The following is a 20,011-nucleotide window of genomic DNA, read 5'->3' as shown; positions in this document are numbered from 1 at the left end:
TGTTGATGGATGATATTTTAAGTATCCCATTACGGGGGTTGTTAGGTTCTTATTCCTGGGCCTTTGTAGACACTATCACTTCTAGCAGGACAATGAATAAAGGGATTGCAGAATGAATGTTGATATGAATTGGAGAGTTGCTGGGTTTCCAGTTCTGCCAATTTCAGCTTTTTATGTTCTTCTAGACTGATCTTAAATAATACTAAGAACCCCTTTCACTACTTATTACCTGTGATGAATACCTGTGAAATTTTGGCAATTTCAATGTACCTAACATCTCTATGCCAGATTTTCATCATTTGGAAAATAGGAATAATAATAAATCCATACACATGGGGTTGTTTCGGGCATTAAAGAGGTTTACATATATGTAAAGTATTCAGGCCAGTACCTAACACAGAATACATGCTCCATACATGTTTATTATTATTGTTTGTGTTATGCCAACATAAAGATTTCTCCTATTGGTAATTACAATTGACATCTACAATGATCAGTAAATAGCACAGATATTCACTGACCTCTTTGTCATGCCCCTCCCTTTTATAATGAGAACACTCTCTCCAGCCAGTCAGCTAACAACTTTCATTGAGTATCCCTTATGACTCTTTCCATTCTCTAGGTCCCAATTATACATGTAGTTATAAATCTTATGTTCAAAATGCTGGTGGCAACACCGGCTCCCAGACACCGCTGAGAATGAGATATTTCTAGTATCAGACCTGAAAACCATTCATCTGTGAAGATAAATTGCTTATGCATTGTTTATCTCAGTAATCTCTGAAAATGAGGACAATAAAACAAGACTTCTTGTTAACCACTGTAAAACATTTACATATGGGTCATACCTATATGATGTACACTGTGTTCCCAAGGTTAAAAGGTACTTCTCAAAGCAGTGTAGCTTCCTGTGTGACCTAAGGGCAAGTGACTTTACTTCTGTGGGCCTCTGAGTTCCTGTGTTTGGGCTATGAATCGATAGATCACCTTCAAACCCTAGGCATTTCTGGTGCAACAGCTTCACGATTCATAAAAATGATAAAGAATGCTGCATTTTGCCTGAAAATACAACCCAGGTGTAAACCTTCCAGTGACATGATGTTCTTGATTTTCCAGATTTCCAACCATTTGCTTCACAACTCTCAAGCCCATGGCAACATGCTCTCCCGGGTGAGTGCTCAGGGTTTGACTCCTTAATGGTGTATTTGCTTTCATTGCAGTTATTTCTGGAAGACTTTGTATTCCTTTTTGGTTCAAGCTTGCATCTATATTTCCCTTCTTAAGAGGGTTTTTTTTTTCTTTTTTATTTATTTATTTATTTATTTACTTTACAATATTGTATTGGTTTCACCATACATCAACATGCATCCGCCACGGGTGTATACATGTTCCCCATCCTGAACGCCCCTCCCACCTCCCTCCCCATACCATCCCTCTGGGTCATCCCAGTGCACCAGCCCCAAGCTTCCTGTATCCTGCATCGAACCTGGACTGGCGATTCGTTTCTTATATGATATTATACATGTTTTAATGCCATTCTCCCAAATCATCCCCCCTCCCTCCGCACAGAGTCCAAAAGACTGTTCTATACATCTGTGTCTTTTTTGCTGTCTTGCATACAGGGTTGTCGTTACCATCTTTCTAAATTCCATATATATGCGTTAGTATACTGTTTTGGTGTTTTTCTTTCTGGCTTACTTCACTCTGGTGGTCCAGTGGCTAAGACTCCATGCTCCCAATGTAGGGGGCCCGGGTAAAGTACTTATTTATTTATAGTGCCACATGCGGGATCTTCAGCTATGGCATGAAGGTCAGGCAGTCCCTGACCTAGGACTGAACCCAGGCCCCCTACATTGGGAGCATGGAGTCTTAGCCACTGGACCACCAGGGAAGTCCCAAGAGTTTTGTCTTTTAATCAAATATCTACAAATACTAACTGAACAATACAAGTTTCTAGTGAAGACATTGTACATTCACAGAATAAATCCTCTCTTCCTTCTATAAGTTCCACCGCTCTTGAAATAATTACTTTAAATGGGAAAGGAAGGAACAGGGCTTACATTTGTGACCTTAGTAGTAGTAGTGTTAGCCGCTCAGTTGTGTCCAACTCTTTGCGACCCCATGGGCTATAGCTTGCCAGGCTCCTCTGTCCATGGAATTCTCCAGGCAACAATACTGGAGTGGGCTGCCATTCCCTTCTCCAGGGGATCTTCCCGACCCAGGGATCGAATCTGGGTCTCTCGCATTCCAGGTAGATTCTCTACCATTGAAGCAACCAGGAACCCATTTGAAACCCTAGTCAAGCAACTACTAAGATCATGGTGGCGTGGCACCTGAGTACTGGGCACAGTGTACTGAAAGGGTCAGGTTTGCCCTGGAGGCCCCAGAGGTGCTCGTGTAGCTTCCTGGGTTTAGAGCAAGGATTGTAAGTCAGATAGACCTAGACTTGAACCCTAGTTCTACAACTTACCTGCCTGAAACCTTGAGAAAATTACTTAATCTCTCTAAGGCTCATTCTCTTTAGTTGTGAAATGGGAATCCTGATAGAACCTGCCTCACAAGGATTTTGTGGACATTGAATGAAATAATACTGAAAGTCCTAACATGTGCCTGACACACAGTATGTGTTCAGTAAATGCCAGCTGTTCTTAATCCTATGTTGTTATTGGTATTATTATTAAAGAGCTTTTTTCTGACTGTGATGATGTAAGATTAATCACCACAGGCCACCCCAGATTTGTGATATCTCCTCCTCATCTCATGACTCCCGATCTCTCTCTTTCCCTGAATGTGGGCAGATTGCAGAACTCTACATCTTGTCCAAGCCCTTCATGGTACAGGTCATGGCAACAGAGCCTCCTGTGATCAGTTTACTACCAGGTAACTTCACCCTGGACATCCCCGCCTCCATCATGATACTCACCCAGCCCGAGAACTCGACTGCAGAAACCATCGTTTCCATGGACTTTGTAAGTCTGTGGGGACAGGAGGGCAGCCTATGGATACCAATCCTGTCTGTGCAATAGACCACTGACCTGCAGGCTCTACCAAATGTTTGGAGGGATGGGATGAGCTCCATCAACTAGGGGAGGGGGCAAGGTTGAGACTGAGGTAGAGGAAGGTATGGAGGCCAGTTCTCATTCAATGGCTCGCAACCCTTCCCCACATGCTGTGTGCCCTTTCCTCTGCTTCATTTACATTAATAACCAATTTTTTTAATAAGTCCATCAAGGTGGAGTTCAAGTTTATTTGAGTAGATGAAGGCCAAATGCAATCTGAGAGAAAACGACTGAACAATGAACCTAAGTGAGATGCTACACACACACACACACATACACACACACACACAAACATACACACATACTTACACATACATGGAAAATAGAGATTAGAAGAAAATGAAAAATAATTTAAAGGAGATCTGCAAACAGAAAGTCTTTATAGTCTCCCTACCTGCAAGACAGTATTTTCAAGAGCTCTTTCTTTTCAATATTTTTTAAGATGAAAGTGCTATGGGTAGTGATATTTGTGACCAAAATAGACAAATTCACTCATCTTACTAATGAATGCCTTTGTTCTCTGCAGGTTGCTAGTACCAATGTTGCCCTGGCTATTTTGGGACAAAGACTGATCTGCTCTTTATCTCTGAACAGGTAAGCTCAGTTGATATGACTATTGGATGGTAGTAACAAGTGAATCAACAGGCCAAGAGACAAGTGAACATTCACAACACAGGTGAAGTTATCATCCAATAGACATGAATCATCAAGCATTTCTCCTGTAACAGTCCAGATAATTTCAAAGTATGGATCTAACTGAAAATTGCATTATGAATTTTTTTATCTTCCCAGTAAACAATATTCAGATAAACCTGGCAACAAAATTAGCATAAGTTTAATTCTACAATGTAAATTCTCATTCTAATGGTACAGCAATAAAAAATGAATTTCCTTTTCAACAAATTTAAAATATATACTATTGAAGAAAGAGAATGAAACTTTGAGGTCAAGGAATGAAGTTTCAAAACCCTGCTCCCTGGTTCCAGAACCATGATCAAGTCTTTTAACCTCTTTGAACCTCAGCTGTCTTATAAATCACCTCTGAGTTACCTTCAGTCTCTAACATTCAGAGCCCATTACTAGAGTTTAACTAGAATAGAGTTTAACTAGACCATGCCCCATGGCCTGGCTGGCTCTCAAACACAAGCCATGCAGTGTGAAAGAGCTGGAGCAGGTCATGTACACAGATCACTGAACACTAATTGCCACTGGGAAGGATCATCTTCAAAGCTCATTCTCTTCAGCCCTTATAAAGCCCATAGTGAAAGTCATGAATCAGACAAACTAGGAGTGAGGATATACAGAATAATCAGATGGCACAGATTAAATCCATGAAAGGAGGAAGAGGAAGCAATAAAATAGACAAATCAGAATCTGAAAAGACTGGGAAACCAACAGAGGAGAAAAGTCAATCACTGTAAGTCAACTTGATGGCTAGGAAGACTATTGTAGGAACATGGAAAATATGTTCAGTAAAATAATACAAAATGAAATAAGCAGAATATAGAACTGCATAAACACAACAATCAACCATGTAAAATAGCTTTCCATCTGGATTAGAAAGTGAATTACAAATGGAGCATTTTGTTAGGATATGAGATTATGAGTCAGCTGTTTTCTTAAAAATTTTTTTATAACTATGTTGCTTTTCCAATAAAAGGAATGATAAAAGCAAAAAGTAGTGTGGTTTCCCAGAGATAAAAGATTTCATGAAGGCTTTCTCCTCAACTTTACCCAGGTTTTCAAAGAAGGACTTATTTCTCCATTAAATTCAATAGGCATGGTGCCCAGAGCCTATGAAACTTCAGGGACTCATGAAAATGTTTTAATATATTTTAAAATATAATGAATTCAATCCAGACTAGACTGTACCATGACTTTATAACACCTCAGTCTTCGGAGATCAGTTTTAATGTTTTTTTTTGTTTTTTTTTTTTTTATGGAGGAAGAATTCCCAAAGGCTTCAGGCCACCAGATGTCATGATGTAGCCTTGTTTAGAAGATCAAGGCTGATGAATTTCTTAACCTTGATGGGTGATCTTTGAGATGGCAGTTTTAATGGTTGAAAGGGTAGAAGCCAGAGAGCAGAAAGAGAGAGGGGAAAGGGATGGAAGGTGAGGAGCTGGCAGTATCTGAGCTAGGCCATGAGAAAGGACAATTTGGAAGTTGGTTTGCCTGAGTCACAGTACTGTGAGTACAGGTGAGACCTCCATCTGATGGCTGAGAGGAAAGGGGAGCTGGAAGTCTGGAGTGATGGGAGATCCCTGGGGCAAGGCTGCCAACTGAGGCAGCAAGCACTGGGAAGGTAGAAATAATATTTACCCTTAAGCCAGGGTCTGGTTTCCTGGCAGGATGAGAAGGAAGGATTTAACAAGAACAGGACTTCAGGCTGTGGCAAGCAGGTAACAAAGACCTTGAGTTTCAGAGAGACCAAGGTGCTTTCCTGCTGACCCTCAACTCCAACATTCCTACCAGTAAGAAACTGCAGGTACAGTGGGCATTATGTTTCTTTACAGAAAAGTGAAAGTGTTTGTCGCTCAGCCATGTCCAACTCTTTGCCACCCCATGGACTGTAGCCCACCAGGCAACTCTGTCTATGGAATTCTCCAGGCAAGAATACTGGAGTGTTCAGCCATTCCCTTCTCCAGGGGATCTTCCTGACCCAGGGATGGAACCTTGGTCTTCTTGCATGCAGATTCTTTATCATCTGAGCCACCAGGAATAATTAGGAAAACTGATGGTAACCTGTTAAATTCACATCATCCAAAGAAATGTTTGAATTCATTCTCCAGCTTCCTGAGATCCACAAATCGGCTTTGACCCTGCAAACACAAATCTGAAAGTAGGACTCCTGCCTTCCCAAAGTCTCCTCAGACTCCCCTGTGACCTCCTTTAGATTCAGGTCACTGGGCAGGCTTCCAGTACCCTGAGGCCTTGGTGGGCTCTGAACAGGACTACCTACATAATTTGTGAGGCTTGCTGCAAAATGAAAGCGCAGAGCCCCCTGTTCAAAAATCATGAAGAACTGCAAGATGGAGACAGCAGGGCATTAAACTGAGCACAGAGTCCTTCTGAGCACTGCACAGGTCACATGCACTGAGCCTGAGGGTGGCTACTGCCACAGTACAACAGCAAACCTCAGGCAGTGAGCAGACTGAGGGCAAGGCTGGTGGGCCTGGCATCACTCGGCTCCAAGGAACAGAGGCTGTGCTGACAGAATGCTTTAATCTTTGGCAACAAGAATGGTAACCCTATCTCCCACACGCCCACGCCTCTGCTCCTGGGCTCTGGGAGAGAGGCTTTTCAGGGGGAGCTGGTTTGCCGTTAGGTGACATCATAGAGGGGCTTCCCAGGTGGCACTAGTAGTAAAGAACCTGCCTGCCCCAATGCAGGAGATATGAGATGTGGGTTTGAGCCCTGGGTGGGAAAGATCCCCTGGAGGAGGGCATGGCAACCCACTCCAGTATTTTTGCCTGGAGAATCCCACGGACAGAGGAGTCTGGTGGGCTACAGTCCATAGGGTTGCAAAAATTCAGACACAACTGAAGCCACTTAGCATTCAGGCACACACACACAACGTCATAGAGACACAGCAGGAAGAGGTGTAAAGAAGACGGGGATCAGTGAAACATCCCTGAGAAGAACCAGGGAACCAGGGTCTCTGAATACATCCCCCCAGAACACCATAGCCTTCCTAACCATCCTCTGCCTGAGGGTGGCTCTCTGGAGCTGCTCAGGGCTGGCTCCCTAGATATAAGATATAGAAATCAGAGGCTAATCCAAGGTGGAGAGTTTAGAGAGGAGGTGAAATCACAGGTTCAGAATAGCTGGTTCAGGTCCCAGCCCAGATATCATTAGCTGTGGGATCTCAAGCAAGTTTCCTAATGTCTCTGGGCCTACATTTTGTCCTCTATTAAATTATATAGTAAAACCTACTTTAAGGACTTGTAAGAACACTGGAGTGGGTTGCCATTTCCTTCTCCAATGCATGGAAGTGAAAAGTGAAAGTGAAGTCACTCAGTCGCGTCCAGCTCTTCGAGACCCCATGGACTGCAGCCTACCAGGCTCCTCCGTCCATGGGATTTTCCAGGCAAGAGTACTGGAGTGGGGTGCCATTGCCTTCTCCAAAGTGTATGTTAAGTGTCTTAAAAAAAAAAAAAAAAAGATGGCAATTTAAAACTTGGATGCTGGCTTCAGTCAGGGGAAGCCAATTATTTTTGAATTCAAGAGTATGTCAAGAGTTTCATTCAGAAAATACTTCATTCCTCTGCCTCCTGCCCAGTGATGGGTACTAGACAAATAGCCTTTTGCTCTATTATTTATAACTACTCTTCATTATTGAGCCTTTACTATCTGCTGGTCCTGTGCCAAGCACTACATGTATATTATTTAAACCTCACAGCCTGTATCTCCAGAACCCAGTACCATGTCGGCAGATTGAATGATTAATCCTAGAGGAAGCTTATTATCCCCATTTAATGGTTTATATGGGTCAATTAACTAAGTGTTGACCAACATAAATGGACTGCCAGATATTTCTCCAGCAAAGATGGTTTAATTTGGGACAAGCAGAGAACTGCATTTTGGGGTCTATAACCATGGGGAGACTTGTACAAGCCCCCACATGGCAAAGGAAGGAGAACCCTTTTACAGAGGGGACAAGGAAGTCAAGAGGGCTGTAATAAAAAGTCCGTGACTTTTCTTTAACTGAGTCCTTGCTAGAAAAGAAGAGGAGGCTTCCTTCTTCCTATTGGGCTCTGCTGTTGTCCCAGGGTGTAAGAGCTCCCCCTTCTGGTTTCCTGACTCTATTTAATCAAGCCTTCTGTTTACTAATAGTTTTTTACATGAGTCACAGAGCTATTGAATGGCAGAGCCAGAACTTGAATCTAAGTGAGTCTTCAAAGCCATGCTTGTTTGTTTCCTTGCTACATTATACTGCATTTGATGTGATGAATAGCTAAGACTTAGAAAATGACACTTAGACCTTCAACTTATAAAATAAATATCCTTGCCTGGAGGAGGAAACCAAAAGCATGGAGTCAGGTTAAACTGAAATAGGCAGCATGTCCTTTCTCAGTTTTAAATACTGATAGGAAAAAGAGAAGACACTGGCATTCTGTGTCCTAAAACGGTAAAAGCACACAGCCCTTTTCTCACTGCATTAAATGAAACTCGGCCAGGGAAAGCTAAAGAAAGCCAAAGCTGGGAGTATTAGTAACAAAGTTGACTTCTTTGGTATGTCCAATTAGAAGCACAGGCTCTGGAGTCTCGCGTGTCTCATTGTGAATTCGACCTCAGTCATTTGCTGACTTGTGACCTTGTACAAGTCCACTGATCCCTCTAAGAATCAGTTTCTTCCTCAGCATAACAGAGCCCCTGTTTAGAGTGTTGTATTGGAAGAGATGAGAATGTAGGGAAAGCACAGCTCCCAGCACATAATCAGTGCTCAAGAAACTTTGTTGCAGCTAGTAGTAGGGCTTTATTCTTTCCCATTCTGGGATCAAAGTTGGGCCAAATAAGACAGGAGAAATTGGTCCCAAGAGACATGACAAGTCAGGAGGGTCTTAAAAGCTGTGGAGTTGGCCTTCGGGTTACAGCTCTTTCTACAGTTGAGTCTTTTTTTTCAAACACAGTTCTACTTGGAGGTAACTCCGATCCAGATTGGTCTTGTAGTAGGTGTTTTTGAGACTAATTCAGAGACTAAATTAAACAACACTTCCCCTTTTATGGCCTTCATACAGATTACTTAATTCTAACCCTTTTTCTTAATCACGTGTAAAACTCAAGGCAATCCAGTGCACATGACTGCTCAACCAATTAGAGTGTGGAACATTTTTTTGACATTCCCATAATCAAGAATTTGGATGCTCCCAAACTGCACCCCACCCCACTACCATACACACAGGTGCATGTGCGTGTGCACACGCGCGTGCGCGCGCACACACACACACACACAGTTGCCCTACTACCTCTCCCACGCAGCACTGTCAGAGAATGCAAATACAGCTGCCTACAGCAGATAGTATCACACCCAACTCTACTTCTCACAGTTGGGCAGATAAACTTTTCCCAGCGTGAGCCATCTGGTGAGAAACAGAAAGGAAAACAGGTCTGGGAAGAATGGATTCAGTTTCTGTTGGAACGGTGCTCGGACAGGCCAGCAGAGCTCAGGCTTGGCAACCGGGCTGATTTCCATCTCCACCCTCCCATTGAGCTATGGTTGAGGCCAGCGGAAAGGAAGGCCACAGTGGGGGCCCCTATTGGAGAAGCAACCCCCAATGACTTCTTCCCTTTCTCCCAGACTCATTGGTGGGAGGGCGGATTTCTAAACTGCAGAAGGCAATGGAGTTAAAATACCGGGAAACTCTTCCTCAGCGAGAGAATCCTTTGCTTCTGGAGGAGGCTCAACATATGCCTCCCCTCAAAAGTGTTCATCATTGGATTAAATCCACAGCCTAGAGTTTTCAAGATCTTCAGCATCTGGTCCTACCTTTCAAACTAGCCAGTCTTCCCTCCCTAAAGTGAACATACTGCTCCAGCTGCCTCACCCTTGAGGTGACCTCAGTCCAACAGACCAGCGGCCCCCAACCTTTTTAGCACCACAGACTGATTTTGTGTAAGACAATTTTTCCATGGACCAGGTAGGGGTGGGGGGATGGGGAGAGATGGTTCAGGCAGTATTGCCAGCAATGGGGAGCAATGGGGAACAAACGGCATTGATCGCCCACCCACGGCTCACCTCCTGCTGCACGGCCCAGTTCCTAACAAGTACCAGTCCGTGGCCCAGGGGTTGGGGACCCTGCAATATACACTTTCCCATCCATCTTTTATCTGCTCATTTATCCATACGTCCACTCGGTAAGAATTTATAGAGCACCAAGTATATGTTCTGCCCTGTTCTTGATACAGAGAGCTGAGAGAAAAACAATAGTTTCTACCTTCTGGGTCCTCAGCTTAGTGAGGGTAATACTCAGATTAACAAGCAATTACAGTACTGGGTGCTAAGGGACAGGTGCTTGTACGTGGTAGTATACAGAGTGCTTCTCTCAAAGGACAATTTATTTTCCCCCCATATTACACACACACACACACAATCCACTCTGGTCCTATCACCTTTTCACACCTTCCCAGAATTCCTGCAACAAGTAGTGTGTAAACCCATAAAACAGCACCTGAATACAAGCTGCTTTGTAATATCCTACAATTGTTTCCTGCACATACAGCTTCTCCCGATCCCTCAAAAATACAGATACCAATAAAATTCTTCACATTGCCTAGCACATTACTGAGCATAGAAGAAGCACCTGGGAATCTCACCCTGCCAATCTTTTCTCCATAGTGCAACTAGAGTGATCTTTACAGAGCACTGACATTCCCTGCCCCTCCTTAGAAACATTCCATAGATTCCTTTCCAGATAAACATAAAATTTCTAACATGGCCTGAATAGCCTAGCCTGGTCAGACAGACAGCCACTGTCTGTCTGTCTAGCATCATACTGCAGCTCTCTCCCTAGCTTTCTGTTCTCTCTACACAGACCTTTGCAACCTCTGCGCAGACCCCTTCCCCCTTCCTTCCCCATTTTGCCTTTTTAATCCTGCTCACCCCACTCCAGTACTCTTGCCTGGAGAGTCCCATGGATGGAGGAGCCTGGTGGGTTGTAATCCATGGGGTCGCTAAGAGTCGGATACGACTGAGCGACTTCACTTTCACTTTTCACTTTCATTCATTGGAGAAGGAAATGGCAACCCACTCCAGTGTTCTTGCCTGGAGAATCCCAGGGATGGGGGAGCCTGGTGGGCTTCCGTCTATGGGGTCGCATGGAGTCTGACACAACTGAAGCAACTTAGCAGCAGCAGCAGCAGCATCCTTCTTATGTCAACTCTAAGACACAGCTCTTCCTTGGAAACCTTACCGAATCCACCAAGTTAGATCAGGTTCTTTTGTCATTTACCTCAATGAACGTATTTCTTTCCTTCAGAGTTTTTATCTAACCTTTAATTAAGCCTTCATCAGTGCGATTGTTTGGCTAAAGTCTGCCTTCCCACTGGGCTGTAAACTACAAGTGACTGTGTTTGGTTTTTACTCACATTTCTATCTCTGGTACCAGTTCCAGGCCTGACATATACTAGGTTTTCAATAGATACCTGCTAGAAGAGTCAACGAGTGAATGAGGGAAGACTATGTGTGATATATGTCATGCTCTGTACTCAGTCCTAGGAATACAAAGGGAATTAAGGCTGGATCTCAACCCACAGGGAGCTTATAGTGAGAGGGCAAAGAGAGAAGCAATTATTATAGGGACTGCATACAAGGACTCATTATCAATGTCTGACATGGCCATAGGGTTGCAGGAAAGGCATTGTGAGTGTCTGTGCGTTGGTCCACTTGGCCTTCATTATGTCACACTTGCTACATTAACTCAGAATATGAAGAAACTTTGTCTTTTGCTGTGTTTTAAAATTTGCACTTTAGCTCTGGTTTTCAATCAGAGCAGTAAACCTTCTCCAAAACATTCCTTTCTTTTTCTCTTCTCTTCCTTCTTTCTTTCTGCCATGTGGCATGCAGGATCTTAGTTCCCTGACCAGGGTTCAAACCCATACCCCCTACAGTGAAAGAGTGGAGTCTTAACCACCAGACAGCCATGGAAGCCCCCAAACCCTTAAAAATAGGCTTTACTTGGACTATCAAGTCTAGTGGTTAAGACTCCATGTTTCCGATACAGGGGATGCAAGTTCAATCCCTGATGGAGGGACTAAGATCCTGAATGCCATGTGGCATAGCCAAAATTAAGTAAAATAGGTTATACTTTTATATGCCTGCAACATAGAACTATTTGAGCTCCCTTTCTCTCCAGCTACTCTGTGTTTCTCTAATAAAAATTAGCTGCTAGTAGCAGGACTTCCCTGGTGCCTCAGACTGTAAAAAAATCCATCAGCAATGCCAGAGACCTGGGCTCGATTCCTGGGTTGGGAAGATCCCCTGGAGGAGGGCATGGCAACTCACTCCGGTATTCTTGGCTGGAGAATCCTCATGGACAGAGGAGCCTGGTGGGTTACAGTCCATGGGGTCAAAAAGAGTCAGACATGACTGAGCAACTAAACACAGCCCAGCACAGCAGGGCTTGAAGTAACAGATTAGGGGCCAAGAGGAGAATGCAAAGTCAAAGGAGTGAAGTTGGTTGCCACCTAGTGGTCTGAGTTGAGCTTTTGTGTTTTTCAGAGCCAGGACAGGAAGAGTTTAGCTAGTGAGACTTGTCCATTAAATGGCAACCTACTCCAGTACTCTTGCCTGGAAAATCCCATAGACTGAGAAGCCTGGTAGGCTACAGTCCATGGGGTCGCAAAGAGTCGGACATAACTGAGCAACTTCACTTCACTTCACTTCACTTCACTTCAAACTAACAGGGTAAATTGAGAGCTAGGAAACAGAAGTAATCCCAGGTGGCTCAGTGGTGAAGAATCTGCCTGCCAACTCAGGAGACACAGTAGACACACAGGTTCCATCCCTGGGTCGGGTAGATCCCCTGGAGCAGGAAATGGCAACTGGCTCCAGTATTTTTGCCGGGATAATCCCATGGACAGAAGAGCCTGGTGGGCTACAGTCCACAGGGTCTCAAAAGAGTCGGACACAACTTAGCAACTGAGCACACGTGCACAAGGAAAGGAGAGTTGGTTTGTAGGAACCTCAGATGGTACCCAGTCATGGTTTGGGGATGTAATGAAAGATCAGAAAGGAGATTCACAAGTGTGTTCCTCTTTCGTGTAGGGCGAATTTCTAGACTGCTCTAGATTGTTCCTCATAAGAAGCAGGTTGACCGGGGGAGGCATCCCCCTCACATTTCCCCAGCAGTATCTTCAAGTGATGTTCAACTGCTCAGCTTCCTTCCTTCAAGGATGCCCTAAAAATTCTGGTCTTCACTTTCTAGTAAGATCAGTCTGAGTCACAGGGCCTCTGATATCATCATCTCTTTTCTTTTTTCTTTTTTTTTTTAATTTATTTTTTGGGGATCTTAATCCCTCAACCAGGGACTGAACCTGTGCCCCCTGAGATGGAAACACTCTATCTGGAAAGTTCCCTCTGGTACCATTTCTGATCCTTGTTAGAATTAACAGTCTTTCTAGTTTTTGCTCTTAGCTGTCACCTTAAAGAAACCTCAAAGCCTAATTCATACTAACATGATATTGGCTGATAATAAGCAAACTTCTCTTCCATGCACATTTGTTTCTTAAATGTTAGAGCAGAAATATTCTTGGGAGAGGCACAGCTGAGTAAAGTGGCCACACCTTATTGAAGAGGGGCATAGATAGGGAGACACTTAGACGTTTGTGAACTCCTTGATCATCAGTTTTCTTGTCTGCCAAAGGGGCAGTGATAGGAGCATCACTCACAGAGTCATTGGGAAGATTACATTCTAAATGCTTATATAGCTTCTAGGAGAGTCCGTGTCGCCACCACTGTCGTCATCACTGTCATTGTCATGTTTATTAATAAGGGACCAGTCTAACTCGGGGAAGTTGCAAGGTTGAGTTTAGGGCAAGAAGACATAAAAACTGCTTCTTAAGAATGTTCTGGGAAGTTCCCTGGTGGTCCAATGGTTAGGACTGGTTACTGTCACTGCCAGGGCCTGGGTTTGATTCCTGGTAGGAGGACTAAGATTTCAAACACCACATATCTCAGCCCAAACAAAAATGTTCTGTGTTTCAAGTTGGCAACAGTAAGTCCCTTATAGCAAATGCAGTTGGGCAACCTGTCTTGTTTCCGTTTTTCCTGCCCCGCTTCTTCAGCAGCAAATACAGGGGGAAAGATGCACTAGAACTCGATGTTCTCACAAGTTTGTGTGGCTTTTAAATAATGACTTATTGAACTGAAAAAATTGTATCTTTTTCCTTTTGTTTCTTTCTACTGATGTGGTTGTTTTTAAGCCTTCCCTCCTTGAACTGGTTCCTACTGTTTTTTGTTGTTCCTTTGTTTCATTTTCAGATTCCGCCTTTCTTTGCCAGAGTCCAATCGTGGCAATATTGAGGTAAGAATCAGTGCTCTCCAAGTTCCCACCTAGGGAAAAATGAGAAATCTATATAGTAGCTGGATAATTGTTTTCTTTGCCTCTGAGTGTAGGCTTTGATTTTAAAATTCTTTATGTAGCTACACATCCACCAAGCCCATTAACCATTAAGCAAGAGAGGAATTCCCTTGTATATATTCAAAAAGACTTTAAAAAGAATTCAAAAGATTGTTAAGACTATGTAATGCTGGGGGAGGGAACAGACATTCTCAGGAACATGTCATTTTTTGGATAAAATAATCCTCTAGAGTTTACGATTCAGACTACCAAAGGATGATGCTCTAAATTGTTAGGCATGGTTCAGTTTGTTCTTCAAAGGTTTTCTACCCATCTCCTAAAATTAAGTTAAGGCTGGTTGCGTAGATGCCTCTTTGGAGGGGTCTAGCTTGGTGACCTCCTAATTGGAAGAGGTCATCCCAACATACAACATGGAAACCCTATGCCCCAAGCCTCAGGAAGATCAGCCAAATCAACAATTTGTGTCTCTACCCTATCTCTACAAGTCACTTATGTTATAGAGAAATGGTTCTCAGTTAGGGTCAATTTTCCCCTTCAGGAGCATTTAGCGATGTTTGTAGACATCTCTGAAAAAAAATGACAATGGTGTAGATAAGGAATTTTATATCATATTAACTTGTTTAATCCTGGTAAAACCCCAAGGGATTAGTATTATTATCTTCACTTTATGGTTGAGGAAACTGAGGCACAGAGAGGTTAAGGAACTTCCCCAACATCACACAGTAAGGTGGTCAAAACAAGAGATACACCTAGGAAGTCTGCTTCAGAGCCATCCTTGCTAAGCTGCAAAAAGGTTCTTTTCTTATTATTGCTAAGCATATGGGATGCTTAAAAAACATTCATTGAACGAACTGAAGTTCATCATAGTCTATTTGTTTTTAATACCTGAGTCTTCCCAAGAACCAGCAGTTTGCTAAAGTGAAAGTCGTTCAGTCATGTCCAGCTCTTTGTGACTCCATGGACTATACAGTATATGGAATTCTCCAGGCCAGAATACTGGAGTGGGTAGTCTTTCCCTTCTCCAGCGGATCTTCCTAACCCAGGAATAGAACCAAGGTCTCCTGCATTGCAGGTGGATTCTTTACCAACTGAACTATGAGGGAAGCATTTTGCTAAGATTATACAACTACTTAGTTTATTAAAGATAAATTGCATGTTCTGGTGGTGCCATTGACTATAGAGCATAACATAGGGAAACTCCTGTGACTGGAGTTCCCAATAAATTAATGAAAGACCACTAACTGGAATATCTATTGGCCATTCTAGATTGTCTTACTTGATATCTAAGCTGCCACGTTTGCTGCCACTGTGTGGTCCCTCTGCATTTGCTGTCACCATGATCCAGTGTAGAGAGGGCAGAAATGCCCATCCTCAATGAGGAAAAAAGATTAGGAAACCTGTGAAAATGGTTATCCACAAAATAGCTTTCCGTGTCTGGAAACCTAGAATATGTCTGTGGGGAGATGCTGATTATTGCTGCCCATTCTGATAAGGTCTGGGAGAGTGCATGTCCAAACCAGGCATCATACTTTCAAAATACCCTCATTTAACAACTGATCCAGTTTCCCCTTTCATTTTAGGTCTTGAGGTTTGAGAACATTCTGTCCTCCATTCTCCACTTTGGAGTCCTCCCACTAGCCAATGGTAAGGGAATCTGGGGAAACAATGTAACTCGGACACTGGTTACATGTTGGGGATTGGCCGGGATTTTCCATCCTGAAGCTTGTACTTGCTAATATGTTATTATGAATCCAGGCCAGGGCCAGAATTGACAGAGTTGATACCATCAACTATATGGCTTCTAAATTAGATATTCCAGCTTCAAGCCTTGTAGCAACCCTACTTGCAAGCAAGAACTGCTAACTCTGGTTGAGCTAAGGAAATTAAAACCATTCTCCTTAGGCAGTCAAGAATCTCCTTTGGGTCAGCCAGAAATGAGATGAAGCTCTCTTGAGGGTGTCTCTGTGGTTCTTATGCAAAGATCACCACTGGAATAGACAGTGGAATGACAATCCCAGACCTACACTGCAATTGTTCACAAATGGTAGCATCTTGAGTGCGGCTTGGTTAAAATATGTTTTGTATTGGAGATCAAAATATTCTCAGGACCCACTGATTAAGGTATTTTCAAAATATAAATTGGATGAATTGCTATCTTTTTTTTCTGCCATCCAGATACACATAGTTGCAAGAACATTTTTATTAAGCACAGACTAACCATTCTTTCAGGAAAATGCTATGGATATATCAGAGAGAATTGAAGGCACAGAACCAGGAAGAGTGGAAGGATAAATTATCAAAAAGTTTTTTGTTAGTCTCTTACTAAAAAGTTTACCAAATCTTCCATTCTGGTGCCCAATTATTTCACACCTTATTCTGTATTTTAGCAAAATTACAGCAAGGATTTCCTCTACCCAACCCACACAAAATCTCACTCGTCAATTCAGATATTGAAGTTCTTGAGGTAAGAATTATCAGTATTAATTGCGCCATTTCTTTTCATCGTAGAATGCACCTCTTCTTATTTTTCTTACTTTTTGTTTTATTTTGTTCTGCTTTGTTTTTTCCCAGCCCAAGGAATTTTATAAACAAGATATTTAGCTCTTAAAGCTCATAATTAATAATGAAAAGCCCTTAAACTTGAGTTTAAAAATCACACCAGAAAAAAAAAAAAAAAAAAACAACACACATCAGACCAAATCTGATTTCCCTGTGAAGCCAAGGTTATTCACACCACAGTACAAGAAGATGCACCTGTGCACTTTATTTTATTTGTTCCACAAGATATGCTGTAAGGCTGGGATTGTGAATCCCATTTTATAGATGAGAACAGGAAGACTCAGAGAGGTGAAAAGGTTTATGTAGCTGGAAAGGGCATATTCGAGACCAGATTGGCTCTTCTGATTCCCTTAGTAAGTAAACTTTGGCCTGAACCAAAGACACTCCTCTGGGTTCAGGGATCTGCTGTAAGTGGTTTCCTGGTTAATTATTATTCACAAACTTCAGAATACCTTATTTCTTCCCTTCTGGGGCTTTTTGGTTTAGGGAGGTAGATGTTAGAATCCGACAGAATTCTCCAATCCTATATACTACTCTGCACCCCCTGTTCCCTCCCCATGTCACCTTCTATAATTGCTTAAGTCGCACAAGGTGACAAGAATCCAAAATAGCCTGTTCCCCTGTCTGAGACATTGACAAGGAGGTGGGGGTAGAGGAGGGTATGATATAGTAGGACCCGGTAAAGAAGCCCCGTCCCCCTCACCCTTCAGGCAGACTTAGACATCCTATGGCAGCACACCCCCAAGTTTGACATCGTCTTCGTTGTTGCATCCTTTTCAGGGTTTCCTTTTGATCTCCACCGACCTGAAGTATAAAACATCAAAGCAGCAGCCAGGTTTCCATGGTTGGGAAGATCTGCACCTGATAAGTGGACAGTGGAGCGGGAAGCCAACCCCATGATTGCCTGTTTAGAGTCCACTCCAGGAAGCAAATGGCCCTTAATCCCACAGCTCCTATAAACCCAGGGCTGGAAGACAGTACACACTGGAATTGTAAAGCCCTTGTGGAACGCCGGAAGTTTTCTTTCTCAAGGCCTCAGAAATATAGAGGGAGGCAAACTGGGTGAAAGGGTTAAACCAGGCTGTGTGTGTCCCCACGGGCGTGGAGGGGTAGCTGTTGGAATGTGCGTTCGTGTTTGCGTGCCTGTTGTGTGCTCCTGTGTCAGTGAGATTCTGTGGCCAAGAACAAGGTATGTATTACTTCTAAGGTCTGTGAGAAGGTCTCAAATACAGACTTGCATCAGTTGTTATCAGCGGAGATCCCTTCAGCCTCTTCAGCTTTCTAGGGTTCCCTCCTCCCTGCATACTGGATTTTATGTTTTATATTTACTGCTACTGTCTCCTGTATTTAATTAAAATTGTTTTCTATCAAAGTAAATTTTGCCTTTTCATTTGCAAAGTTTCTTGTCCCTGATTTTTTTTTTTTTTGTAATAAAATAAGACAGGTAAGAAGAGAATATGGTGTCCTTAAGGGTTTTTTGTTTGTTTGTTTGTTTGTTTTTCTCTCCTACGCTGCACGGCCTTCTGGCTTGTGGGACCTTAGTTCCCTAATGAGGGATGGAATCTGGGACCTCTTGGAAATGCAGAGTTCTAACCACTGGACCATCAGGAAATTCCCTAGTGTTTTTAATACTACCACAAACTGAGCTTGTACAGATTTCAAAACTTGATTTAAAAAGGGAATATGTTCTCTCTTTGGAGAAGGCAATGGCACCCCACTCCAGTACTCTTGCCTGGAAAATCCATGGACAGAGGAGCCTGGTAGGCTGCAGTCCATGGGGTCGCTAAGAGTTGGGCACGACTGAGCGACTTCACTTTCACTTTTCACTTTCATACATTGGAGAAGGAAATGGCAACCCACTCCAGTGTTCTTGCCTGGAGAATCCCAGGGGTGGGGAAGTCTGGTGGGCTGCCGTCTATGGGGTCGCACAAAGTCGGACATGACTGAAGCGACTTAGCAGCAGCAACAGCATGTTCTCTCTTAGATGTGTCTGGAGAGAAACAGTGATTGCAGGAAACTACAAATTGTATCACTTTAAGTTTTAGGCTGCTTTCTCTCTCAAATTAAATGAAATGGCAATGCAGAGTACTAGATAAATCATAGATAGATTAATGTTGTTGGAGCAACAAATCATTGGGGTAAAATTGGGGCAGAAGAGGAGGAAAGGGGAACTAAATAGAATCCACACTTTGCTTTTGTGATGCTGACAATCCAGTGGGGGAACAGAAGACAGCTGTTTACTGGAGGGCTTACCCAGTATTTAATCTTCACGATCACTTGTGAAGAATTATGATCCCATTTTATAGAAAAGGAAACAAAAATTATTAAAAAGAGATTTATCATACAAAGCTAGTAAACAGCAACAGTAAAAATTCAATCCAAGCCTTTCTGATTCCAACGTCACTGTTCTTTACATGAGGTAGGATTAGAAATAGAAAACACTTAAGGCTCATTTATTATTGTGAAGAAGAGGCAGTGTGTATAAAAGCAGGTTCATAGAGTACTTAGTCATCAGAGAAGACTAGGCTGGGAAGCCCTAGACATCCATAACAACTGCCATTTACTCATCTTTGTATTGCTCATCTGACCTCAATAGATGTCCTTGTCAGTGTTGTTGGGATAAATGATAAACTGTCATGTTTCGTTCTTCGGAATGCTCTTTTCTGACTTAAGTATTTAATGTGTTCACAAATTCGTTTTGAAACATTACAAAATTTCCATTGTGGTATCTGTTTAAATGTTTCTCTTTCTCAGCTACAGACATCTCTTTCTCCCTCACTCAGTTCAGTTCAGTTCAGTCGCTCAGTCATGTCCGACTCTTTGTGACCCCATGAATCACAGCACGCCAGGCCTCCCTGTCCATCACCAACTCCCGGAGTCCACCCAAACCCATGTCCATCAAGTCGGTGATGCCATCCAACCATCTCATCCTCTGTTGTGCCCTTCTCCTCCTGCCCTCAATCTTTCCCAGCATCAGGGTCTTTTCAAATGAGTCAGCTCTTTGCATCAGGTGGCCAAAGTATTGGAGTTTCAGCTTCAACATCAGTCCATCCAATGAACCCCCAGAACTGATCTCCTTTAGAATGGACTGGTTGGATCTTGCAGTCCAAGGGACTCTCAAGAGTCTTCTCCAACACCACAGTTCAAAAGCATCAATTCTTCGGCGCTCAACTTTCTTTGTAGTCCAACTCTCACATCCATACATGACTACTGGAAAAACCATAGCTTTGACTAGATGGATCTTTGCTGGAAAAGTAATGTCTCTGCTTTTGTGGGGTGTAAACTCCAAGTTGTTCATGGGGTTCTCAAGAC

At 43.0% G+C, this 20,011-nt stretch overlaps 1 protein-coding gene across 3 annotated transcripts in view; it reads left to right on the top strand.

The window, feature by feature from the left end:
* The window catches only part of BPIFC (BPI fold containing family C), a 44,192-nt gene extending 26,116 nt beyond the window's left edge, over nucleotides 1–18,076 (top strand). Inside the window, exons 10-16 of one of the 3 annotated variants that reach the window (XM_010805315.2) lie at nucleotides 1,117–1,170; nucleotides 2,799–2,969; nucleotides 3,586–3,653; nucleotides 14,041–14,083; nucleotides 15,721–15,784; nucleotides 16,528–16,604; nucleotides 17,480–18,076. In XM_010805315.2, the coding sequence (XP_010803617.1) occupies nucleotides 1,117–1,170; nucleotides 2,799–2,969; nucleotides 3,586–3,653; nucleotides 14,041–14,083; nucleotides 15,721–15,784; nucleotides 16,528–16,604; nucleotides 17,480–17,599 (597 nt within the window). In that variant the 3' untranslated portion in view covers nucleotides 17,600–18,076. The remainder of the gene's footprint in view (nucleotides 1–1,116; nucleotides 1,171–2,798; nucleotides 2,970–3,585; nucleotides 3,654–14,040; nucleotides 14,084–15,720; nucleotides 15,785–16,527; nucleotides 16,605–17,479) is intronic. The other 2 variants (NM_001205834.2, XM_010805314.4) reach the window with 2 other exon arrangements.
* The last annotated feature ends 1,935 nt before the right edge of the window (nucleotides 18,077–20,011 follow it).

The sequence above is a fragment of the Bos taurus genome, chromosome 5 (genome assembly GCF_002263795.3).
Source record: "Bos taurus isolate L1 Dominette 01449 registration number 42190680 breed Hereford chromosome 5, ARS-UCD2.0, whole genome shotgun sequence".
NCBI classification, from domain to species: domain Eukaryota; kingdom Metazoa; phylum Chordata; class Mammalia; order Artiodactyla; family Bovidae; genus Bos; species Bos taurus.
This window is presented reverse-complemented; position numbering and strand designations above follow the sequence as displayed.